General features: G+C 51.7%; 11 protein-coding genes across 11 annotated transcripts; 4 read left to right on the top strand and 7 right to left on the bottom strand.

Annotated features, from left to right (window-relative positions):
• Nucleotides 1-275: 275 nt before the first annotated feature.
• Nucleotides 276-1,712, bottom strand: BO85DRAFT_154027 (ketopantoate reductase family protein). The gene has a single exon (XM_025654171.1). The coding sequence runs from the start codon at nucleotides 1,515-1,517 to the stop codon at nucleotides 486-488; it is 1,032 nt and encodes a 343-aa protein (XP_025511442.1). The 5' UTR covers nucleotides 1,518-1,712; the 3' UTR covers nucleotides 276-485.
• Nucleotides 1,713-1,732: 20 nt separating this feature from the next.
• On the bottom strand, nucleotides 1,733-3,432 carry BO85DRAFT_453045 (sterol desaturase family protein). The gene has a single exon (XM_025660977.1). It carries the CDS (start codon nucleotides 2,954-2,956, stop codon nucleotides 1,907-1,909), a length of 1,050 nt encoding a protein of 349 aa, XP_025511441.1. The 5' UTR covers nucleotides 2,957-3,432; the 3' UTR covers nucleotides 1,733-1,906.
• Nucleotides 3,433-4,814: 1,382 nt separating this feature from the next.
• Nucleotides 4,815-7,048, top strand: BO85DRAFT_405613 (GMC family oxidoreductase). Its single transcript, XM_025657303.1, has 6 exons — nucleotides 4,815-4,853; nucleotides 4,900-5,282; nucleotides 5,331-5,360; nucleotides 5,416-6,292; nucleotides 6,350-6,851; nucleotides 6,909-7,048. The coding sequence occupies exons 2-6, from the start codon at nucleotides 4,900-4,902 to the stop codon at nucleotides 6,953-6,955; spliced, it is 1,839 nt and encodes a 612-aa protein (XP_025511440.1). The 5' UTR covers nucleotides 4,815-4,853; the 3' UTR covers nucleotides 6,956-7,048.
• Nucleotides 7,049-7,096: 48 nt separating this feature from the next.
• Nucleotides 7,097-7,486, bottom strand: BO85DRAFT_523521 (uncharacterized protein; the record flags this gene model as incomplete). Its single annotated transcript, XM_025665358.1, has 2 exons — nucleotides 7,181-7,486; nucleotides 7,097-7,129 (listed from the first exon to the last, which is right to left on the bottom strand). Exons 1-2 carry the CDS (start codon nucleotides 7,415-7,417, stop codon nucleotides 7,097-7,099), a joined length of 270 nt encoding a protein of 89 aa, XP_025511439.1. The 5' UTR covers nucleotides 7,418-7,486.
• A 709-nt stretch (nucleotides 7,487-8,195) lies between these two features.
• On the top strand, nucleotides 8,196-9,355 carry BO85DRAFT_381338 (zinc-dependent alcohol dehydrogenase family protein; the record flags this gene model as incomplete). Its single annotated transcript, XM_025656414.1, has 3 exons — nucleotides 8,196-8,712; nucleotides 8,771-9,128; nucleotides 9,181-9,355. The coding sequence occupies 3 exons, from the start codon at nucleotides 8,196-8,198 to the stop codon at nucleotides 9,353-9,355; spliced, it is 1,050 nt and encodes a 349-aa protein (XP_025511438.1).
• A 158-nt stretch (nucleotides 9,356-9,513) lies between these two features.
• On the bottom strand, nucleotides 9,514-11,668 carry BO85DRAFT_153935 (lysophospholipase 1 precursor). Its single transcript, XM_025654170.1, has 3 exons — nucleotides 10,731-11,668; nucleotides 10,539-10,678; nucleotides 9,514-10,489 (listed from the first exon to the last, which is right to left on the bottom strand). Exons 1-3 carry the CDS (start codon nucleotides 11,538-11,540, stop codon nucleotides 9,562-9,564), a joined length of 1,878 nt encoding a protein of 625 aa, XP_025511437.1. The 5' UTR covers nucleotides 11,541-11,668; the 3' UTR covers nucleotides 9,514-9,561.
• Nucleotides 11,669-12,468: 800 nt separating this feature from the next.
• BO85DRAFT_453042 (MFS transporter) lies at nucleotides 12,469-14,235 on the bottom strand. Its single transcript, XM_025660976.1, has 2 exons — nucleotides 13,896-14,235; nucleotides 12,469-13,832 (listed from the first exon to the last, which is right to left on the bottom strand). The coding sequence occupies exons 1-2, from the start codon at nucleotides 14,051-14,053 to the stop codon at nucleotides 12,566-12,568; spliced, it is 1,425 nt and encodes a 474-aa protein (XP_025511436.1). The 5' UTR covers nucleotides 14,054-14,235; the 3' UTR covers nucleotides 12,469-12,565.
• Nucleotides 14,236-14,399: 164 nt separating this feature from the next.
• On the bottom strand, nucleotides 14,400-15,591 carry BO85DRAFT_523518 (uncharacterized protein). Its single transcript, XM_025665357.1, has 3 exons — nucleotides 15,288-15,591; nucleotides 14,994-15,223; nucleotides 14,400-14,929 (listed from the first exon to the last, which is right to left on the bottom strand). The coding sequence occupies exons 1-3, from the start codon at nucleotides 15,535-15,537 to the stop codon at nucleotides 14,555-14,557; spliced, it is 855 nt and encodes a 284-aa protein (XP_025511435.1). The 5' UTR covers nucleotides 15,538-15,591; the 3' UTR covers nucleotides 14,400-14,554.
• A 558-nt stretch (nucleotides 15,592-16,149) lies between these two features.
• BO85DRAFT_153916 (uncharacterized protein) lies at nucleotides 16,150-17,516 on the bottom strand. Its single transcript, XM_025654169.1, has 4 exons — nucleotides 17,270-17,516; nucleotides 16,875-17,201; nucleotides 16,676-16,818; nucleotides 16,150-16,624 (listed from the first exon to the last, which is right to left on the bottom strand). Exons 1-4 carry the CDS (start codon nucleotides 17,411-17,413, stop codon nucleotides 16,330-16,332), a joined length of 909 nt encoding a protein of 302 aa, XP_025511434.1. The 5' UTR covers nucleotides 17,414-17,516; the 3' UTR covers nucleotides 16,150-16,329.
• Nucleotides 17,517-18,263: 747 nt separating this feature from the next.
• Nucleotides 18,264-20,993, top strand: BO85DRAFT_453039 (choline transport protein). Its single transcript, XM_025660975.1, has 9 exons — nucleotides 18,264-18,798; nucleotides 18,865-18,935; nucleotides 19,060-19,083; nucleotides 19,148-19,247; nucleotides 19,301-19,373; nucleotides 19,446-19,823; nucleotides 19,892-19,911; nucleotides 19,976-20,305; nucleotides 20,386-20,993. The coding sequence occupies exons 1-9, from the start codon at nucleotides 18,661-18,663 to the stop codon at nucleotides 20,836-20,838; spliced, it is 1,587 nt and encodes a 528-aa protein (XP_025511433.1). The 5' UTR covers nucleotides 18,264-18,660; the 3' UTR covers nucleotides 20,839-20,993.
• A 255-nt stretch (nucleotides 20,994-21,248) lies between these two features.
• On the top strand, nucleotides 21,249-22,224 carry BO85DRAFT_381293 (GNAT family N-acetyltransferase; the record flags this gene model as incomplete). The annotated part of the gene is made up of 3 exons (XM_025656410.1): nucleotides 21,249-21,346; nucleotides 21,498-21,820; nucleotides 21,890-22,224. The coding sequence occupies 3 exons, from the start codon at nucleotides 21,249-21,251 to the stop codon at nucleotides 22,222-22,224; spliced, it is 756 nt and encodes a 251-aa protein (XP_025511432.1).
• Between the last annotated feature and the right edge of the window lie 45 nt (nucleotides 22,225-22,269).

Genomic DNA, 22,269 nt, shown 5'->3' with positions numbered 1-22,269 from the left:
TGCCTGAGGCAGCATATGCAGAGCCCCTCGAACGCCAAGGCTGAACTCCGCCTCCCTGACGTCATGCGCACGAGTCATTAGTCAGGCCTGCAAATCTTTTTGCAGGATTTGCATAGAATTTTCGCCTGGTTCGATCCGCCAGCCAGACCACTCTGGCACTATCGATCCGCTTCTAGTAATGGACGCCGTGCCCAATGGCCCCCAAGTGCCTGATGGTAAAGAACATGCTGCTCAATGTGGACATATGATCCATCAATGAACCCCTGACTATCATTTACTCGAGACATATATACTAGTACTAGTTAGCATGCTCATGAGAAGTACAGTAGTAGTCATCTAGCGACTACCGGTGTACTGTCTATTGCTGGTCTAACCCTGATACCGCAAAATGAAAACGGACTGTGGACCATTTCAGCCTGCTGGGGGCTTATGCTTGTTTTGTTTTGGACCCAGTGTCCCCTTTCCACACCAATTTCTCGCCGGCCTTAGCGTCCTTGGCTAGTCTTAGCCAGGATTAGCTGGGTCAGGCACCGATTTGTAGGACATTCCAGCCCCAGTTGCTGGCCCCGTCGCACTATCCATCCATTGATGAACGCAATTTCCGTGGCTCGACCTGCTCGCACATCCTCCCGCATACTGCTGGAATTACTGGCCGTCTTCTCAATGTTCCCGATCAATTGCTCCTCAAGTCTGGCTACGGAAAATTGTTCCTGCACGTCGGGTAGACCCTGAAGCTCCGGAAGACGACGGAACACCAGCGAGATCTCCTGGAGAAGCTGATGTTGCATCTCCTGCAGCTCGGGGTTAGCTAACAGCGAGCCGTTCCGCACATCCAGCAGTGCCGTCAATGGATTGACCACACAGTTGGTCGCCAGTTTCAGCAGCTGGGCCTGGTGGAGCTCCATCCACGGCATTTCGGAACATCGGACGATCGGTGCTTCGACCAGCCGGTCGATGAGAAATCGAGATTGGGCGGACGCTGTTGATGGAGATGATAATGAGGATGCCTGCTGGCCATCGTTGACGATCCCCAGAGCACATGATCCGGTCAGCCCCGCCAGCACGGCTTCAAACGGCGCTTTTATGTAGACCCCATGGCGCATAATGCCAAACATGTATGTCAGTCGTGTCAGCGGGTCTGTGAATAGGCGCTCATTGAGCTCTTCGATCTGCCCTAGGCCATTTTGGAAGAGACAGATAACGGAATGCCGTCCGAGCCGGTGCTGGATCGATCGGAGAGCAGGGATGGTTGCGCTCGTCTTGACCGCTACAATTAGGTGATGGATGGGCGATTCACCCTGTAGGAGTTCGGCGTCGTACCCGGTACTCTCTTGTGTTGGTCCGTCTTCGCCAATTTGGAGACGCAGCTTGCTCCCCGCAGAGAGAAAGCCGTGGTATGCCGACTCGCGATGGAGCAGAAGGGTCATAGGCGGGGGCGCGGGGAGGGAGCGAAGCGAGTGAGCGATAAGGGTCCCGATGCTTCCAAGTCCGATGAGGTGAATCCGCTGGGATGCCATTGTGTATGTGTCACACAATGGTAGAATTGGCGATTAGGTGAGGTGATCGGTGGGAAGATTGGAATGTTTTGTTCATCTGTTTACCGGGAATAACTCCGCGGCTAGTTTGGTGCCCTTCGCTTGCGGAGAGGCATGCGGGGCAGTGCCCCTTAAATTCTTTAGTACAAGGTTCTGGTTCCTGCACCCCATGTTTATCACTCTAATTGACACCTTAACGAAAATAACAAGGCATATATTCATAACTTAGTCTCCATCCCATAAAGTCATCATTATATACAACTCCCGCAAGAATGAACAATAAATCACAATCTTTCCCATCCATAAATACAACCCCCATACCTATGAACATATCTTCCTTGCCCCCCTTCTATTCCCTCCCCCACGCAAGACTAAAAGATCGGCATCCTAACCGGATTCTCATAATCCACATTCTCCTCTCGACTCTCAATCCGCTCATGACACGTTCCAAAGATCTTATCCCACAGCCTAGTCTGCTTTCCATAATTATGACTCTTCTTCCATCCCTTGCGATGATGCAAATCATGATCCTCAATCACCAACTCCGCCCCAATCAACTTCAACAACCAATCCAGCGTTGACGGCGGCGACGCATGCATCCTCAATCCACTGTGGCCCGCCAACTCCGTGAACATCACATACTGATGGCAGATCCACCACTCATAGAACCCCATCGGCATTCCCATCAGCTTCATACTGAAGTATGTCATCAGCGGGATGCCCGCGATGTCGAAGAACTCCTGCTCTGTGTCCGCGTACAGGGTTAGGAGTGGGTTGGGGTGCTTGGTCAGGTGGTGCGTCCGGTGGTACTTCCAGAGACTGCCTACATCGTGCATCAGTCGGTGGTACCAGTAGAACCAGAAGTCGAGGATGATGCCGTATAGTCCGATTTCGAGTGGTAGCCAGCCCCAGCTCATCTGGGCCGGTGCTTGGCTGACTCGGTAGCTGAGGAAGACCGTCATGATGGGTCGGAAGGTTGATGTCGATAGCAGGGACCGGACGACCTTGGCTACTCCGACGTCGGGGACGCCGTCACGGCCGTGCTGGTCGCCGTCTAGGAAACCGAGGACGTGGCCCATGCGGCGCATGACTTGGAGTTGGTGGATGGCGATCAGCTTGAAGGCGACGGAGTAGAGGATGAAGGCGCCCACGGCGGTGAAATTGTGGCCGGTGTAGGAGACGTAGACGTGGTGGACTGCGAGGGGGAGGAGGGCATGGTAGAGGATCCAGAGGTGCTGAGACCATGATCTCATGTAGGGAACCTTCTCGGTCTTTGGATGCACGGGGACCTCCTTGTCGAGGTTGCTGGGGTGCACGCCGAGGATCTCGAAGAACCAGTGCCAGACGCTCCACTCGGCGCGATCCAGTCGACGCCATGTAGACTTCATTGAATCCTTAGGATTGGGGTGTGTACCGCTCATGATGGGTGGTAAGGGTGGTGGTCAACTCATCTGCGAGGATACCCTTGTGGGGGGGAGGAAGGGGTGGGATGGGCTATATAGGGCTGCTGGAGTGCCGGATTTTCACCCTGCAGCGGGAGGCCCTCTCCGAATGCGAATAGGCAAGTTTCTCTTGCCAATCGCATGTGATTGAGAATCCGGGGGGGTTCATGTGGGCATCGGATGTTCTGAACGGGTTAAGTTTTGGGGTTCGTTAGGCCGCTTAACGAGGGGAAATCGCCGCGGCTTTGCAGATCACTCGAAAAGAAGGCCCGTCGTTGGTTGGCGTAGCGGCTCAGCGCTTGACTCAACTGAGGATCCTTGACACATGAAGGTCGCTTCTTGTTGGGAATAAGGTGTGCCTCGGATTTGTGTCTGGAATGTTGGGATGAAGTGGCATGCGGCTTGGAAGCCTGATTGCGGCCATTGATCGATATGTGATGTCTGCTCTCTCCACTTGGCCAGTTGCCACGGGGCTGATGAGATGGTGCTTCTTAACAGTATGTCATCTTATCTCATCGTTACACATGGCTTCTATTTGGGGCTGGCAGTATCTCGTCAGCCTGTCAGCCTGTCAGCCTTGCAGGGTCTGCTGTGATCTGTCGTAGCCGTCAGGAATTATCCTGGATGATGGTGCCTATTGCTTGCTCGTGAGAACACCTGTACGGTTGATCAGGTCCGTGAAGGAAATTACACCCCGACTATGCATCGGAAGAATTCGAAACTATATTTTTGAAGACAGGCCAGTGAATGATGGTGTTGGGACAGATGTGACAGCGACTCGAAGTTGCAGCTTGCAGCAGAGTGGTTCGCGACCATTACCGCATTGGGAAATCTGGGCAGCGGCCTCGGGATTGGCAACTGGCAACCACCTGAACATGACGCTGCTGAAACTGGTCAAAGCAGTCCGTAGGAGTAGATCTCGAAGTCTAGCGAAATTTGTCGAAATGTGCCCATACTTGGTAAACTGTTGTTGATCTGAAACAACTTTTACTCGACTGTGCTGAAGTGTGGACCTATAACACATTGATTTATGCATAAACAAAGTGTAGGCGCCACCAGCGCATCAATAGCACGATTTGATCTACTATATTTACATCCTCACTTACAAGACTCATAGTATATCTACGACCATTCACCACATCTTTGGAGGTCATTGCGCGTCGTCCTGGGTTGTCACCAGAAAGGGATAAGGGAAATTGCCTAGGCAGGGGTAACAAGTGACCTACACGCCTGATATTTCAGTCATTGGGTTGGTGTACAGCCAATTTAGTTGCCAGAAAGAATTGAAGAAGAGAATACCATCTCAATCATGGTATTGCAGACGATCCTCATCTCAAGACAATCACTCGGAACAGACGGTAGTGCGATGCAAGAAAGCTATTATAACGGACGACCGTTGAACCCTAACACATCATCCGACCGGAAGGAAAACAAACAACGCAGTAGGCCAAATATAACCAGAATTCAGGAGCAACAAACATTAGGTTTTGAGCTATACTATTTATTGCTGGGAGAATCCATGTGGGCGACCCAAATTTGCGCCCGCGCGCCCGATAAATAGGGCGGCCATACCTGATTGAAGTGCATCTCCGACCGGGGGATCTCCACCCGCCCGGATAGCCGTTTCATCCTGACCCAATTCTGGCATCAGGAACCCTATGTCCGTGAGCTCGATTGTGATTGTAAACTTACATCCAGACAGGGGTCATGCAGGTGAAACCTAGTTCGGAATGGTAGGTAGCACTTCAGCTTGGTCGGACCGACGGGGATCATGCAGCATACTTAACCCCTGATGCCGACGGAATGTACACCATTCCCTGTCAAGCGCGTCTTTCTTTCCGTGTCCATCCCAGTCGCTCCCTCGGATTCACTCATTGTAAGTCCTTTAGCAGCGTGTTATATCGTGTCACTAATTCTCTAAGATGATCCGTCGCGTTCTCTTGTCACTCGCTTTACAGTGCATGGTCACCGCGACCATTGCCAACCCGGACACTCTTTCACACAACTATGACGAGCGCGGCCTGTTTGGTGAACCGGAATTCGATTACGTGGTCGTTGGTGGCGGTACAGGTGGAAACACTATTGCAACTCGACTGGCGCAGAAGAATTTCAAGGTGGCAGTGATCGAGGCTGGAGGATCATATGAACTCGAGTCGGTGGCCGAGGTGCCTGCTGCGGACGTGCTACCAGTTGGGTCGGATCCAGAAACTGCTGCTGCTCACGACTGGGGATTCGTCGCAGAGAATGTTCCTGGTGCGAATGGCCGGTCCATTCACTATGCTCGGGGGAAATGCTGGGGTGGATCGTAGGTGTCGCATATCGCTCAGAAGGGACAAAGCTAACGCATATACAGCTCCGCGATGAACTTTATGATTTATCAACGGTTTGTGTTTCTGCTCAGAAACAGCTCAGAGATGATCCCACTAACGGTCTGCCAGGCCAACCATCGAGTCTATGGAGCAATGGGCCACTGCCGTCAACGACAGCAGCTATACCTTCGACCAGACGCTGCCTTTCTACAAGACCAGCGTGAAATTCACTCCCCCTAACACTCAAATCCGGGCCAAGAATGCCACCGCTGGCTATGATGCCAGCGCGTATGAATCCACTGGTGGTCCGCTGAAGGTGTCATACGCGAACTACGCAATGCCCTTCTCGACATGGATGGACCTTGGCATGAAAGCCATTGGTATCAACGAGACGCAGGACTTCAACCTGGGCTCACTGATGGGCGGCCAGTACTGCGCATCAACCATCGACCCCAGCGGCGAGATCCGGAGTAGTTCCGAGGAGTCGTTCCTTGCGAACAAACCTTCGACCCTGACCACGTACGCAAACACCCTCGCCAAGAAGATCATCTTCAACAACCAGAAACAGGCGACCGGCGTGCAGGTCAAGGGCTCCGGAGGTAACATCTTCACCGTCAAGGCAAACCGCGAAGTCATCGTCTCCGCGGGTGCCTTCCAGTCTCCCCAGCTGCTCATGGTGTCTGGAGTTGGTCCGCAAGACCAGCTCGAGGAACACGGCATTCAGGTCGTAGCTAACCGTCCGGGCGTGGGCCAGAACATGTGGGATCACCCGTTCTTTGCGCCTTCATATCGGGTCAACGTGCAGACCTTCACCGCGATCGCCAATGACTTCCTAGGTATCGTCGGCCAGTTCATCAACATGGTCGGCTTCGGCAACGGCCCACTTACCAACCCTATCTCGGACTACCTCGCCTGGGAGAAGATTCCGGCGGCCCTGCGTAGTGCCTTTAGCAACCAGACTACCAAGCAACTGGCTTCATTCCCGAGTGATTGGCCTGAGGCCGAGGTATGTGTTATTTTTTGCATGTATGCATCATACTGCAGACACGCTAATGCAATACAGTACATCTCCGGCGCCGGATACATGGGCAACGTGTCTAATCTGCTCACCACCCAGCCCCAAGACGGGTACCAGTACGCCTCCATGCTGGCTGTGCTCATCACCCCGACCTCCCGCGGCAACATTACGCTTCGCTCTGCTGACACCGATGACCTCCCCGTCATCAATCCCAACTGGCTCGCCACTCAATCCGACCAAGAGGTCGCCATCGCCATGTTCAAGCGTGTTCGCGCGGCCTTCCAAAGCAAGGCCATGGCGCCAGTCATCATTGGCAAGGAGTATAACCCCGGTCTGGAGGTACAGTCAGACGAGCAGATCCTCCAGTGGATCAAGGATAACGTCATGACGCTCTGGCATGCCGCCTGTACGTGCAAGATGGGCACGTCTGACGATGAGATGGCGGTGGTGGATAGTCAGGCTAGGGTGCATGGAGTCCAGGGTGTGAGAGTCGTGGATGCGTCTGCATTCCCGTTCTTGCCGCCGGGACACCCTCAGTCTACCGTCTGTAAGTTATACCTTTCACCTTGTGGTTCGATGAGGATCAGATACTAACGCGGAATAGATATGCTTGCGGAGAAGATCGCCAACGCAATTATCAACGGGGCATGATTTCTATCCGTCATACCTTGAGTTCTTACATACCTTTCCCTCATATATTGTACAATATATAACCAGAGTATCATAATTGATGAACATAATATTATCACGGAGAGCATCTCTCTCGGGAAATTCGAAAATATGTATACATGATCATAAGCCATCCTCCTCCTCTCTCCCATCTATCTTGACATATCAAGTATCATTGCAAGATCAATCCCAACCCCTCCGCTGCACCTTCTCCTTCTCCTGTTGCTCCGACTCCAAAACATCACTATCGTATCGCGGATCGAGCTTGTTCAACAACTTGTTTGAATGCGGCTTCGAGGTGGAAGGGGCAGTTGTGCTCGAGCCGGGGCCCGGGAAACGAGGCTGGCTAGCGGAGTCTTCGGGATCGGTTTGGTCATTATGGTCGATAGGGTCGACGTTCTTTGCGTCGATGAAGTCGCGGCCCATGGGAGGTTGGTCGGCCATGATGGATAGCGGTGGAATTATTGTAATGGGCGGATGGTATTGTGAGGTGTAAATTATGTGTACTAGGAGTGATTGAGACTCGTTTTTTGTTTATGTGAATATGATCTGATAGAAGTACGTGCTTGGTAAAGGTGGTGATTATATACTGATTGTTGTATCTGGCAATGGCCACTATTACATCATTGGTATATCATCCCGACTAAACTAGTTACCAGTTAACGTGGAAATGACGATGTCTGGCACTTCCAGAAACCGGACAGAATGCTGGGCTCCGAGGAGATACATATAATCATTCAGCGCTATTATAATGATTATATAGCAATTGACGTCAACGCTAGCATAATGCTGCGAGTGGAATTGAGGATGCGGGCTGGGGGTGTGTTGTCCAATCTCTCGCTGGCGGAGAACATAATATCTGTCCGGGTATGCCGCGGGATGGCTCAAAAGTACACATAGTCCCCGATCCCTGAAAGCTTAGAAATCACAGCTTTTCGTGAGCAATTAACCTCCTTGTATTTAGCCTTTTATTGTGAACCCCGAACAATGGGTATCCTACCAACCCGAGTATTGTCTCGGATGTCGGATCTCGGATACCCCATGGATTGATTCATAAGTCCTCTTCTCCCACCGGCTCGGCTGTCCCATCCGAACCACAGCAACAAAGCATCCAGAACGCGGGGTATATAAGAATACAACAACTGACAAAAGCATGAATCTGTACAAACAATCAATATTTCTTCCGTACATACTCCATCCACATCAAAATCCATCAAACAAGATGTCCTCCACACAACCCACCCACCGTCGCGCCGTCCGCCGAACAGACGACTACACCCCGAACAACCCCAAAGTGAACATCGTAACAGAGCCACTTCCCCTCCCACTCTCCCCCACAGCAGTTCTCATACGAGTCCACGCCGTGGCCCTCAACTACCGCGACGCCAACATCGCCAACGGCGGGAACCCATGGCCTGTTCTCCCCCACGGGATCCTGGGCAACGACGCCGCCGGAGAAGTCATAGCCACCGGGGACAAAGTGAAGACCCTGGCTGTTGGGGATCGCGCGGCGCCAATCACAGACACTGAGCAGATTACAGAGCGTGCGACGAAGCGGTCGTGGCTGGCTGCTGATGAAGATGGGGTGATGGCGGATTACATTGTTTATGATGAGAGTGTGCTGTGTAAACTTCCAACTTACTTGGATTGGGTGCAGGCGTCGATGATTCCTTGTGCGGGGGTTACGGCGTGGTCGGCGTTGAAGGGGATGAGGATTGGGCAGACGGTTTTGGTGCAGGGTGAGTCTTCATTCTTATCTTAAGTAGTGGGTTTATTTGAGATTGACGAAAGATTTAGGGACCGGAGGAGTTAGCATGTTTGCGCTAAAGTTGGCGCTCGCGGCTGGTCTGCGTGTGATTCTGACATCGTCGAGTGATACGAAGCTGAAGGCTATTAAGGAGAAGTATTCTGGTTCTGCTATCTTGACAGTTAATTATAGGAATACGCCGGAGTGGGATGAAGAGGTGTTGAAGCTTACTGATGGTGTCGGTGTGGACTTGGTGGTGGAGAATGGCGGAACGGGATCCCTTGTCAAAAGTATGCGATGTACTCGTCGTGGCGGGGTGGTCAGTCAGGTGGGATATCTTGGGAAGCAGGATCCGTCTGAGCTGCGAGAGCTGGTGCCAACTCTTATTGATCGGAGGATCAACCTTAGGTGAGTGTTGTGCGAGATAGTGGAAACGGGAGAATTTTACTGACCTGCAAAGGGGCATTAATGCGGGCTCGAAGATTGATATGGAGGACTTTTGTGAGGCACTGTCGGCTTCGCAGACGCAGCTCGATGACCTTATTGATAAGGTGTTTCCGTTTGAGCAAGCCGAAGAGGCTGTTGAGTATGTTTGGCAGGGTAGGCAGGTTGGGAAGGTTGTGTTGCGTCTGTAGCTAGATGTCTATATATGTCGCATGATGAAGAAAGATACAGTGAGTTATTATCCGAACAAATATGATAGAGCTCTTTCAACTAGCAGTATCATATCATTTTGGTCTATATAGTAGTCATGACAAATCATCACATCTTTAATCATAAAGTCTCAACAACAAACTGCCTCCTTGCCAACTCTTCAGCCTAACATCAATCATAGCGACAATCAATAAGGATTCGTAGCATTCCACACCTCAAACCCCACCCCCGGATTCAAAATCAACGTTGGGTTCAAAACCCCCGGATCCCTCTCATACAGCTCCCTCTCATCCAGCTCCCCATCCCAACAATACTTCTCAAAGCACCGCTCACACTGCCTGGTCCTCTCCATCCCTACTCTCTTCAAACTCCTCTCCACAGCCGCACACCCGATACACTCCGCCCACTCCCCGTCCCACGACCCATTCGCCTGCGTCACAATGTCGAAACTATTGACGAAGATGTCCTTCATCTGCTCGCGACTCGTCGCCGTCTGCCAGAACGAGAAGTTCGTGTATGCGCTATACGGCGCATTGGCCATGTACAGCACAACCGGGGAACGGTCGTCGCCTGTGGTAGTGAGGTTCGCGTCGCAGCCGAAGAATTGCGGGTGAAGGGTGTAGTTCAGGTTCATCATGGTCTTGGAGGATGGAATTACGGGGAATGGTAGTCCTGTTGCGTTGGCGGCGAGGTACGTGTTGTAGAGGTTTGTGCCATTGTTCCAGGAGTATGGGTCTGCGTCTTGGGAGTCGTCCCAGGCTATTATGAAGTCGGCATTGCGTGCAGGCTGGATCTGACCCCAAAGCGGGATCGTTTGGCCTGTTTCGCTGCCGTCGACGAGTTTGAGGGTTGGGGATGTGTGGGCGTTGCCGGTGGAGAGGGGGAGGTTGGTGAATGGGTTGGGGAATGTTGAGTAGGCAACTTCTGTTAGGTTTAGATCGAAGGCGTCGGCAAACGCTTCGACGAGTCCGTTCAGGTTGGCGGGTTTGCTGAGTCGTTTGGCGAGAGAGGACTTATGGGTGGTGGAACGTTTGGCAAATTGGCCGAGGGTTCCGTTGGAGACGCTTTCGAGATACCAGAAGTTGAAGGCGCCGGCGGAAGTGCCGATGACCAGTCTAGGATGAGGTTAGAAGCGTGCAAGACGAAAGACTCTGAGTTACTTACGAGGACCGATCAAACCCTTTCCAGCATGTACTTGAATTTACTGGGTTTCCGTTGGACAGCTGGTTTCCGAGCCACTCAGTGGGTGTAAATGCATGCACATCTCCTTCCCAAGCGCCGAATTCGAAAGGAGTCAAGTCAAACTAACCGAATTAGCTTGGAGCTGGTCGTTTATTTAGAAGGAGCGCTACTTACAATCGTCCCATTAGATGGCGGCACCAAAAGGTCGTAGTACTCAGCATCTTCCGGTTCAACTGAAGCAAGGTGGATAATAGGCATCGGCATTTGGTGATTGATAAAGTTGCTCAGATTGCGGATTCCCGAAAACGTGGTGTTGAGGCCCCCGGATTGTCCGGGTATGAACTCATACGCAAATCCCCGCCCCAGATAATCGCTTATACCTATCTCGAAGCCAGCCATGTGCTTTGCAGCAATCTGTTCGAACATAACAACTTCGGTGGCAGCTTCAGCAGAGGTGTTTGTGACTGTGAGGAAACGGTCAATCTCCGGTTTCCAGTAATCGACAATCTCGTCTGCAGTAGGAAAGTTGTAGGATGGGAAGGACACTGCCGGCCAGGATCCTCCGGACAGACCGGACAAATAGGTCATGCTTTGCAAAAGTCCGCCTGTACGTTGCTCGTTGGCTGCAGGAAGACGGTCATCCAAAGCGCGGATTAGACCTGCCCCGGTGAAGGCGGACCCGAAACCCCCGCCGCTGATGGCCATTCCCATAATTGGGGTCTGGTTTGTGTAGTTGAGACGCGAGATGTATTCATCTGTGTCAAAGTCGTCCAGGTTGAGTCGTTCCAGATATGCGTCTAGTGAGCCCAGGACGACTTTCTTGCGCCCTTCGACCCATTCCAATTCATCTCTGCTGAGTCCAACTGCCGGTCGAATCCATTGTAAACTTGTTGGGCAGGAGACAGGATCTGGCGCATAACCTTGGGGAAGTTCCAAGGCAGAGGCAAGAGTGGCAGCAGCTGCTGAGATTAGAAGCGGTAGCATTGCAACGGTGGTTCTGAGACTGAAAGAAGATTAAGATCGTTGCTAAAGTTGTAGTTTCAGACTTGAAGGTACAGACCATTATATGCACATAAAAATGTGCGTTCAACATACTGGATACCATATTCAGATCGAGGTGTTGTTGCCTGTATAGCATATAGCATTCAGTGCCACCCATTCAAACTCGCTGTGATCGGTCCCCCGCAAGGCCTTCCTAAACAAGTATGCAGTACTCCGTAGCAGTACGTCATATTCAGCCCTAGATTAGTATTAGTATGAATGGCAGTAACGTCCCAGCGCAGCTGAAGCCCTTAAACAGGGAAGCAAAAAGAAGTATCTGCTGCGCATATTGCGGACAGTTCACCAGCCACGGGTTTCCGGAGTCTGCGATTCGTTGTCTCGTATCCACAGTGAAGGTGCCACGATCAACTAAATCCACTTGGGCTGAGCAGATCTGCATAGCTAGTGGTCTAACCGCCTCGATCAATGAATAGGAATTGAGGCAGTTCACAGCCTTACCCATGGTAACGGCAAACCATACTCCTTCGGGTGCCATCGAGAGCTTCGATCGACATGTCACATATTATTGTCTAAGCACAGTTGTGAACAGGACGTTCCATTGGTCTGGAACTGCGCCTCCAGGGCATTATATACTTATCCGCGGTCAATCGGAAGGATCATGAGTTGGCACGGACCTGTCAGAAGCTTGGAAGGTGGAGCGTCACGGATGGCTGCGGGAATCACAATCCTGCTGCCTACAGGGCACCAACAAGCATCATTGCTGTAGGGTTAGACTTTGGGCATGACATCATCCTCGAGTCCAAGAAGGGTATCTTTTGCGACTGTTCCTGTATCGATGCCCTAGGAGCACAGCCTCATTTGCGACCGTGCAGAAGGATAACGTGACTTGCTCGTCGAAAACAGGGAAGAACTGCGAAAGTGGGATCAATCCCAAACATCATCATTACTATCATATTCATGCTTTGCTTTTGTCATACTAAACATATTATACAAACACACTCGGCATCTCAAGCATCTAGCAAATTCTTTCCCCGCAGTCTCTCGCCATACTTGATGAAGATCAAGGGCATCAACGAGAACACCAAAACAATCAGCGCCAAAAGTGTTCCGCCCCAGTTATATCCAAGGTGCTTGAACAATGGCGGTCCTGCGAGGGGCAGGAATGCGGCGCAGGCATTTCTGGGAACCAGCATTGCGCTGGTAGCACTCGCGGCGTAGATGCCGAAGAGGTCCACGACGTAAGTTTGCAAGGTGATGGTGGTAGACACCAGCCCAAACCCGATGATGCCCGTGCCAATAATTGGCGCAATCCATTGGACATGGTACTGCGCAGTCCAGCCAAAAAGGAAAAGGCCGCCTGACATGATGAAGCATGCGATCAGGACAGGGGGCAGGCGCTGCTCTGGCTTGGAAGTGCCGGACCGCGCCCGGGCTGTGCGCACATAGCGGTCTAGCAGGAAGCTGCACAGGAAGGCCCCGAGAATGAGCCCAAGACACAGTCCTAGGAAGGCTAGACCGGATGCTCCCTCGGAGAAGCCGTACACATCCTGGAACAGTGTTGCGATGGTTGTCATCACCAGGTAGGTGTAACCATAGACCACGCTGAGATACAAGGTAACAAGTATTAGCATGGGAGACCGGATGAGCAGACGGAGTGGCCGGAGGATAGTCTTAAAAAATACGTGGCTGGCCGTCTTTTCTGTATCTTCCGGGCTTTCAGTGCCACTTTCGAGGCCCTGCTGTTTGGCTTTGCGTTTTTGGAGAGTGACGCTGTACGTTTCACGGTACACGACAAGAATGAGCAGGGACAGAGTCCCGGTCGCAATAGTCGGTAACCAGAATGCCCATCGCCATCCGGCCTTTTCACCCAGATAGGAACCGATGATAGGACCTACGACTGGTCCCAATGCACCGGTCAAGGACATAATAGACATGGCACGTCCGCGATTTTCCTCGGGAAAGAGATCGCTGACGATACCAGGACCGATGGCTGATGCTGCGGTCGCCGCACCACTCAGGAACCGGAAGGCAATCAGCATCTGAATACTGGTACTGGCAGCAGTTCCAGCCAAAAAGGCCACAAAGAAGAGATTGGCAATATTCAGAGGCCATTGTCGGCCATACAATTCAGAGAGCGGTCCCCATAGCAATGGCGCTATGATTTCTCCGAGTTCCCAGATGGATACAATGAGGGTGCGGTAGAGGGCATTGTCGGAATGGAAATGAGACAGAATGGACGGGGAGACAGGAGCTGCTATGATGGTGGACAACTGACTTTCCCGGGCGCAACTGTCAGACACCTTGACATTGAGTTTATTTATGGGGGTTTAAGCTTACACCATGGTTGATAATCCCGCGACAAGGACGACGGTGATCCACTTGTACGTGGTGGAGCGGGTTTGGGGGTCAAAAGGATCATAATCGGCCGAGTCCACGGGGCTCGTCGAATGGACGGTGACCTCGGTTTCTTTGCAATGGCCATCTTCCTCATCCATTCTGGACTGGTTTAGTAACCGTCAATGAGAAGGTAGGGAGAATGATGCAAAAGTTAATGGATTGGCAAGAAAGACGGAAGATGAAAGGGAGGAGCCAATGTGTGTTAAAAAAAAAAAAAGAGGAACGGGATGAAAGGAATGGAGGGGAAGATCGGACGAGCAAAGGGTTTGCGCTCAGACCGAGGCTGATCAGGCTTGATGCTCCTTTGACAGTAAGCAGATAAGCAGATAAAGTACTTTGTCCACTCAGACCAGGCTAATGGACTAACAGAAAACAGAAGGTGGTACTGTTTGGCCCCCAGTGGGTTTGCAGGGGGGCTTGCAGATTTACTGGCCACTAAACGTTGCTACTTTCTTAATTGCATTGAAGCTAAATAAGCTAAATTAGGTGCTGACTAGGGTTTTCTGCGCTAAAAGTCCCTTTTCTCCTCCTCTCGGCTGCCCTTCTTGGCTAGTTTCTCACCATCTCCCCCAGCCGAACCAAATCAGCCTCGCCCTTGTCTATTCCGAAAAAGGATCGGCATAATGCCCGTGTTCCTCGAAATATTTGCTCATTGTCGGGTAGTGCGCACTATCCGCAGGACAGAAGGCGTAGCGCTCAATGCTATGGACGATCGGCTTGTAGTCGGTCAGTCGCTTGTAGCAGGCATTGCGTTCCGGTGCCTTCGACCAGGCTACCAGCTTATCAAAGTCCTTGCATTGCATCAATTGGCCTTCTCCACCACCATTCAGCAGCTGAAGAGATGGCATTGGGGTATCATCGGCCTTGCACATCAGATCCTGTCGCAGGGAATCGAGGCAGTGTTCGATATGAGGAGCGGGGATCGAGCTCTCTTGTCCGGACCAGAGTTCATGGTAAGAGTGGCGCATAAGTTTCTAGTAGAGAAAAGTAGAATGTCAGCGTCTACCCCGAGTATGAAATGTTGCGACGGTTACTCACCAGACAGTGGAGTTGATGGAACACCTTAATGAAGTAGATCCTCCGGTTCGGATCCCAAGGGAAAGCCCAAGAGTCCGACAGACCCTTGCTCTGAGCCCATTCCCAGGTGGGAGCAATAACCATAGGGTCCATGCTCAGGTTCTCCCACATCTCATCCGCATGGGTCTTGTTCTCGCTAGTATACTCGGAGTGGTGGGAGTAAGGCAGGTGAGTATCCCATGCCAGACCGGCTGGTCATAGGAAGTAATGTTAGAGATGAAACTTCATGTTGAAGCTTGTGAGATAAGGACGTACTGTAAGGAGACCGCTGCTTAGCCATGGCCGCATCAGGATCCAAGTCCTGAATAGGGACATTGTGACCCTTCTGGAACACAAACCATCCCACGTTCAGTGAGAGCGAAAACAACAGTCCCAAGAGCAGCAAAGCGTTCGTCCAGCTGGGGAATCTGGAGACTCTGGGCTGAGGTGCGACTCTCTCCGAGTCCTCAGCCAAAAGCCCCTGGTCACTGTCGTCGTCACGGTTGACTTTCTCGTAGGAATACATTGTGAGAGGGGGGGATGAGCATGGAGGGGTTTGACAGCCGGAGGGGCGTCGGGGGTCAACGCAATGCTCAGATTTTAAACACCGAGCCTTTGTCACATTTGTCACATTTCTGATGGAACGTCGGCTCCGGAACACATCATGCGATGCCGGCAATGGGGCTGTCGGCGATGTGGGTTCACTTTGCATGAAAGAGCTCAGACTAATGCAAGGCTGGTCAGCACGGCACACCGGTTGATAGTAGCGTCGCAAACAGGTAATCTTTCGCTATCTGAGGCTCCACTATGTGACGGCCTGCTTCTATCCCACCGGATCAATTGTCTTCGGACCTTGCCGGTCCTCCGCCGCTGGTTCCTATGTAATCCCCTCAAATCCCCCCTCGCTCCTCGTTCATTCAGCAGCAAACCCTCAAGTCTTCCAGTCTCACACTTCTAGTCCTCCTACCACAAAAGGTATGCTCACCTCAAGCTGGCGGACACCATTCTGCAGTGTCCCTCTGGTTAACATAGCTCTGTGACAGACTCCTGCCTCCACTTCGAGACCAACCATCTCAAAACATCCACATCTCACAAAATGCGTGTCGCTACTCTCGTCCTCGTCGCCTTCTCGGCTGTGGCTCTTGCCCTCCCTACCACCAACAACGTTGAGCGTGCGGCTGCTGACGCCAACGTCCGTCAGATGGATGAGCTGACCGTTGCCGCCATCAGCAAGTAAACGGTTAAGCGGGATATTACAAAGAATAAATGATACAATAGAAAGATTTATGTATTTAGTTGTGAAATTCAAGTTAATTAACTAAGTATCTTTTGTCGATTCCGGTCTCATTAATTCTATATCACTGTCCGAACACTTGGTCGCATTGTATGCCGACTGCACCGTAGGATGTTTGAGCTCCGTCGGCTTGAACATACCACTAGGGAACGACTCCAGAAATTCTCGAAGGTATGGCACACAGGCAGATAGGATAGCAACTGTTTGAAGCACTTGACTGCAAATCGCCCATTGCCAGACATTGGTCGGTAGAGGAGAGTCGGCGTGAAGCTTGAAATTACGGACGTAGCATAGCTGTACAATGCTGCCCGCGATATCCCTAGAAAAGAGGTCAGAAGTGTCGAAGTCTCGGTAAATTATTGCGACATACAGGATTCGGATACCGAAGCAGCTTATCACCACCAGACGCCTTTTCAGACTCAGTTGCAGGCGGAAGATGATGAAGGACGGAACTGCGATGATCATAATCTCGACCAAGACGTTCATGACTCCGAATGCTATCCAAATCCCGGACTTGTAGATGTTAGCAATGTTTTCTCAGCTGGACTAGCATATCGCAATTTACTTACCAGGTCAAGACACTTTCCGCCGACGATATTCCAAACTTCGGGTGGATGGCATTGTAGGCATACCACGATGGCCATCACCACAACCCATATCAGAAGTAGACCTGTCGCTGCCAGGACAGACTTCGACTGGCCTGTCGACGAGAGCAGACTGTAGAAGAGAACCATGACAGACAGCTTTCCCAGTCCCAGCGTCAAAACATACAGCACCTCCATGGAATAGAGGGCCTTCTGCATGACGACCACCTGGCCATCTGAGAGAGGGGATTCTTGTCCCAAGCCATGAGTAGCAGCGACGGATACAGCTGCCCCGGAGGCAATCGATGCGATCTACTGACAGTCAGTTTTACTATACAGATGGCATGAAGAAAACATTATATCTGAGAGAGCTAGCTAACCAAAGTGCTCAAAAGGAGCGCCACACTAGACACCTTCCTCCTCAGAACCTGCCAGTTTGTCGTCAAACAGGCTACGACAGCGATGAAGGAGACGATGAGGAGGAAGCATGTCACGACCTTGACTGCTGCAGAATGGTCTGTCATGACTTTCAGGCGTGAAACAAAATAACCTTCATGGTACCGAATCGGATTCCAAGGCACAGGTAGTGAAGGATTTTGGCTGGCTACGAAACTGATCGTGATTGAACGATTTTAGGCATATAAGGTAAATAAGACCGCTGGCTGAAGAGAAGGCAGATCCTACTTGTGAGCAGTGCGTGAACAGCCCCATACACAGCCCAGCAAGCAAACATGCTCTGCACGAGCGGAGATGGAGCACGGGTCGCACTGGAGACACACAGGAGCGACAGGATACGCTGGATAAGACTGGATCCCACTGGGGCTGGCGCGTGCCGCCCGGAAAGTTTAGTCGGGGAGGCCCGATGATCGCCAAGGCCGTCGGCCTATAAGCGTCGCACTATGGCTCTGCGCCCCTCCGCCTGGATTCTCTAGCGGCCGCCCTCTCTGCACACTGCAGGAATATCTAACCCTAATGGGAAATTCCAGTCAATACATGTGAGACGGTTGGCTGTCTCGGTCTTACTGCTTATGGCCAAGACTGCTTGAGTAGCCGAGCTGCCTTGGCTAATATGCTTCTTGGTTTTGTGCTGTGTTGGTGGTCGTGGTACGTAGTGGTGGTGGGTGGGCTTTCCCGGCCAACCCGAACAAGATGGACAGCTAATAGACTAGGGCTGACGTTGGATGGTCCCATTGTTGTGGTGGTGGTAGACTGGTGGTGCACACCCTCCCCTCCCTGTCTACTTCTCCACTTTCCAACTCCACCCCCCCCTGCTTGCCAGCCTTCATTCCTTTCTCTCTTCCTTCCGGAGTCGCTTGGGCGCGTTCCAATTCCAATTTACGCCCATATGAGACACGCGGCAGCCAAGATCGTCTAATTTAGTAGTAGTTGAACATTTCTCGATAGGCTAGATTACTAGACTAGAACACTGGGGGTGCAATTTCGTTTCCTCACACTCAGCCATCCTTCAGATCGAAATAACGGCCCCCAACTTGCAATGCATCTGGCCCCCAATCATCGCACGATAGTTTCTGCAGCCGATAACGCAGAAGGGACCCTTTGCTTCTTCGGGTAATCCGGCCGATAATTGGTCTAATAGCAGGACTGTGTGTGGCAATCCTGCAGGGTTTACCGTCTACGTTGGATTTTATCCGGCCGCGCTTGCATAAAATGACTCCAAATCAGTTTCTTAAAATCCATGCCTTCGAGATCACACCTTTCTCTTACTTGTCTAGTTGCCTGCGTCTTGGACTGGTCGTGACGAGTTCCCAAAATGGCCAGGAACAGCGATGTTGAACATTCGATCGAGCTGCGTGCTCCAACGAACCGGGATTCTGGCACGCCGAGCAAGGCTACCTTTAGTAACGATGCTTACGAGCTGGCCAGGGTCGGGAAGAAGGAGGTGTTGAAGGTAACCAACACACACGTTATCCCCGAGAGTCTACTACCATCAGCCGCTGAGATCTACCCTTGCTAGCGACGATTTGGTCTAACGAGTACTGTCGGGTTTGCCTGCAGCTTGATGCTGACTTGGGAAGCGGTTATAATGTATGCGATATTTTTTTTTTTTCAATATTCTTTTTTTTTCTCTCTCTTCTACCCCTCTTTTTGTTTCCCCACTCCCCCTTGCTTTTTATCCCGTCAGAACTCTACATGCTAATAGGATATTTAGGAACATTGGCTTGGGACTCACCAAGTAAGGCCTACCACGGAATGATCTTATCACCCTTGAAGAAAACTGTTTGTTAACCCTCGTGCAGTGGTGGTCCCGCCGGTTTGGTGTATGGCTTTCTTGGGGTCTGGGCGGGCATCATTTCCGTGTTCATTTCGATGGGGGAGCTAGCAAGCATGATGCCGTCGGTATGTGTCCGACACTTCCTGCAGCTGAGAATGAGCCTAATTTCTCACCACAGGCGGGCGGACAATATCATTGGGTGAGCATCTTGGCCCCCAGGTCGGCCAGGAAGTTTCTCAGTCATGTCACTGGTATGTGTGCGACTCCATGTGCCGAGTATGCGAACCGCGGTCCGAATTAGCTAACGCAAGGAAACAATCCAGGCTCGGTCTGCATTATTGCGTGGACAGCGGCCCCCACAGCCGCCATCTACCTGGCCGCCAGTGTGCTGCAGAGCACCATTGCCATGAACATCCCCAGCTATGATCCCAAAGGATGGCACATCACGCTGATCATGTGGGCGATTCTGCTCATCTGCACAGTTCTCAATACTTGGCTGGGGATGATCTTGCCGGTCATTGAAGTGCTTATCCTTCTTGTCCATGTGCTTGGCTTCTTCGCCGTCTTGGTTCCGCTCGTCTATCTGGGGCCCAAGGCTGATCCGCGATCGATCTTTACTGTATCCTTCGATTATGGCGGCTGGGGTGATCTGACCTTGGCTACCTTTATCGGGTTAAAAGGCACTGTGGCTGCGTTTGTTGGTAAGGCAGACTTTTCGCGTCTAATCAACTTCAACATGATATACTGACTCGGGTTTTGTGTTCACTAGGCACTGATGGCGCGGTTCATGTAAGTGCTTCCTTCTCGGTGTTTAGCCGCTGTTTGAGTCAGTTGCCAAACTAACCCCTTACAGATGGCCGAGGAAGTCGCCAACAGCAGTCGGGTGGTCCCCCGTTCTATGCTGCTAGCCCTCATGATCAACGGCGCAACTGGCTTTGCCATTCTGATTGCCTTCCTCTTCACTGCTGGAGACCTGTTGAAGATTGTGGAATCCAGTGCCTCGTATCCCTTCATGTACATGCTGGCGAGCTCGACGGGCAGTAAGGGTGCTGCGGTTGTTCTCTCCAGTATGATGGCTATTCTGCAAGCGTGTGCAGGACTCGCGGGTATCTCTTCCGGCAGTCGTATGCTGTGGTCATTCTCCCGCGAGCAGGCCATTCCCGGCTGGCGCTGGGTGCGACAGGTAAGTGATGGGCCTAGCCTCTATTCGCCCTCAGGTTGTTTTGTCAGGGATATTCTAATTGCGATTGCTCCTATCTACAGGTGAACCAACGGACTCTAGTGCCCTTCCACAGCACGTTGGTGGTGGTTATCGCGGCCGGTCTGCTCAGCCTGATTAACATCGGGTCGGCAGTGGTGCTGAACATCATTCTGTCGCTGGTGTTGGAGGCCTTCTTTGCCTCGTACATGATATCTCTAACCCTCCTGCTCTATCGTAGATTGCGCGGCGACCTCACCGAGCCGGGTCAAGGCGGCGGTGTCCTCAACTGGGGGCCCTTCCGAGTCAAAGGGTGGTTGGGCACGGCAAATAACATCTTTGCCATTGCCTACTCCATCATCATGATGTTCTTCGGGTGCTGGCCACCGGAGAACCACCCTGCTCCCAAGAACATTAACTACAGCATTGTCATTTTCGCGGGAGTTACCCTAATCAGTATCGTCTACTACGTGGGATGGGCGCGGAAGCACTACAAGGGCCCGCTAGCCGAGATTTAGTTGGATGCTTTTGACTAACTAACAGCTCGGGAAATGGCGCATTTTTCCACTTGATTCAGGGACTTTTCCCCTACTTACCAGTGGTGTCGCCCTAAAATAGTCTACCTTATACCATAGTACTACTTTTTTAATTTAAAAGAGGGATTCATTTAGTCCGTCCGTGACAGGGTAACATCGGCTTCCGGCTACTAAATTAGTTCATTAGTTGAGAGATAATTTAGTGAGGATAACTAATCTAACTAATCTATTTTCCATTCACTACTCTATTAGTCAAGTCAGATACTTTTTCTCTCTTTCTCTTGTTGTTTCCCCTCATCCCGCGCGCGCCCCCTCAATTTCCCCGTTTCAATCAATCATCCATCCATCATTCAATCCTTTCCCAAGAGTCCAGCCAGCCAGCCCAGCCCATCATGACCAAGTCGCAGTTCGAAGTCCGGGAAATCCACACCAAAGAGGAATATGCCCGTCTAGTCGACGTTCTCTGGTCGGCCAACTTCAACCCTTACAAGTAAGTGAGCGCGCAATTTACCACCACACATTCCTTTGCTTCCTTCTTCCTTCATTAATCTCCTCCCCCAATCCTCCCTCCTATCCTCCCATCCCCGTACAGTAGAGTTTCAAACTAATCTCGCCGGTCGCACCACCACCACCACCAACAGCCCAGTATTCACCGCCGTTCACCCTGTAAGCGGCCACACCGCAGAAGACCGCGTAAAAGACAAAGCCCTCGACACGGAAATCCGCTGGGCCGCTCACGAGAAGAATCCTGCCTCCCATCTCATCTATGTGATTGATACCGAAACCGGTCGCGTCGCCGGCGGCTGCGAATGGCTCATCTTTCACAAGAACCCCTTTCCCAATGGCCCTCAACCGCTGTCGTGTACTTGGTACCCGGAGGGTTCGGAACGCGCGGAATATGCTAGTCGCATGCTCAGTCAGGCTTTCTTTCCGAGACAGTGTTGGTTGCAGAGGCCTCATGCTGGTATGTCCTCCACTCTTTATTTCCATCTATTTTATTTTACTTGAAGAGAGCTAACTGATGACTGAATAGGCGTAAATGCCATGGGCGTCCACCCCGATTACCGCCGTCGAGGCGTAGGACGACTCCTCATGCAATGGGGCCACGAGAGGATCGATCCCCTAGGATACGAGAGCTGGATCGAGGGCAGTCCCATCGGTCGCTGGTTGTATGAAGAGAGCGGATACAAGCGCGTCATCAGTCTAAACATCGACTTTGCGAAGAAGAATCCCAGTGATGAGTGGAACAGGCTGGTGCATGAATGTCAACCGCCCGCGATTCTCTTGCTTTGGCGCCCTCCGCGCGGTGAGTGGAATGATAAGGTGCCCCCGGGTCCGTGGGCGGTTACCGAGGATACCTGGAAATAGGTTCGTCGGTTCGTCAAGAGTGTTGCGATCTTAGATGTAGAAATA

Source organism: Aspergillus piperis (genome assembly GCF_003184755.1).
Source record: "Aspergillus piperis CBS 112811 unplaced genomic scaffold BO85scaffold_23, whole genome shotgun sequence".
In the NCBI taxonomy this organism is placed as follows: domain Eukaryota; kingdom Fungi; phylum Ascomycota; class Eurotiomycetes; order Eurotiales; family Aspergillaceae; genus Aspergillus; species Aspergillus piperis.
This window is presented reverse-complemented; position numbering and strand designations above follow the sequence as displayed.

Excerpts from the sequence above, each read along its gene's own strand:
- BO85DRAFT_153916 (XM_025654169.1), bottom strand. The coding sequence starts at position 17,413 with ATGACAGACCATTCTGCAGCAGTCAAGGTCGTGACATGCTTCCTCCTC. Across the intron at positions 17,202-17,269 it reads CGCTCCTTTTGAGCACTTTG|ATCGCATCGATTGCCTCCGG; the intron begins GTTAGCTAGCTC and ends GACTGTCAGTAG. Across the intron at positions 16,819-16,874 it reads GCGGAAAGTGTCTTGACCTG|TCCGGGATTTGGATAGCATT; the intron begins GTAAGTAAATTG and ends AACATCTACAAG.
- BO85DRAFT_523518 (XM_025665357.1), bottom strand. The coding sequence starts at position 15,537 with ATGTATTCCTACGAGAAAGTCAACCGTGACGACGACAGTGACCAGGGG. Across the intron at positions 15,224-15,287 it reads TAAGCAGCGGTCTCCTTACA|CCGGTCTGGCATGGGATACT; the intron begins GTACGTCCTTAT and ends TCCTATGACCAG. Across the intron at positions 14,930-14,993 it reads TCCATCAACTCCACTGTCTG|AAACTTATGCGCCACTCTTA; the intron begins GTGAGTAACCGT and ends TTTCTCTACTAG.
- BO85DRAFT_453042 (XM_025660976.1), bottom strand. The coding sequence starts at position 14,053 with ATGGATGAGGAAGATGGCCATTGCAAAGAAACCGAGGTCACCGTCCAT. Across the intron at positions 13,833-13,895 it reads GCGGGATTATCAACCATGGT|TCAGTTGTCCACCATCATAG; the intron begins GTAAGCTTAAAC and ends CGCCCGGGAAAG.
- BO85DRAFT_154027 (XM_025654171.1), bottom strand. The coding sequence starts at position 1,517 with ATGGCATCCCAGCGGATTCACCTCATCGGACTTGGAAGCATCGGGACC.
- BO85DRAFT_453039 (XM_025660975.1), top strand. The coding sequence starts at position 18,661 with ATGGCCAGGAACAGCGATGTTGAACATTCGATCGAGCTGCGTGCTCCA. Across the intron at positions 18,799-18,864 it reads GGAAGAAGGAGGTGTTGAAG|CGACGATTTGGTCTAACGAG; the intron begins GTAACCAACACA and ends TACCCTTGCTAG. Across the intron at positions 19,374-19,445 it reads GTTTCTCAGTCATGTCACTG|GCTCGGTCTGCATTATTGCG; the intron begins GTATGTGTGCGA and ends GAAACAATCCAG.
- BO85DRAFT_153935 (XM_025654170.1), bottom strand. The coding sequence starts at position 11,540 with ATGCTACCGCTTCTAATCTCAGCAGCTGCTGCCACTCTTGCCTCTGCC. Across the intron at positions 10,679-10,730 it reads CGCCATCTAATGGGACGATT|TTTGACTTGACTCCTTTCGA; the intron begins GTAAGTAGCGCT and ends TAATTCGGTTAG. Across the intron at positions 10,490-10,538 it reads AAAGGGTTTGATCGGTCCTC|ACTGGTCATCGGCACTTCCG; the intron begins GTAAGTAACTCA and ends ACCTCATCCTAG.
- BO85DRAFT_405613 (XM_025657303.1), top strand. The coding sequence starts at position 4,900 with ATGATCCGTCGCGTTCTCTTGTCACTCGCTTTACAGTGCATGGTCACC. Across the intron at positions 5,283-5,330 it reads GGGAAATGCTGGGGTGGATC|CTCCGCGATGAACTTTATGA; the intron begins GTAGGTGTCGCA and ends ACGCATATACAG. Across the intron at positions 5,361-5,415 it reads AACTTTATGATTTATCAACG|GCCAACCATCGAGTCTATGG; the intron begins GTTTGTGTTTCT and ends ACGGTCTGCCAG.
- BO85DRAFT_453045 (XM_025660977.1), bottom strand. The coding sequence starts at position 2,956 with ATGAGCGGTACACACCCCAATCCTAAGGATTCAATGAAGTCTACATGG.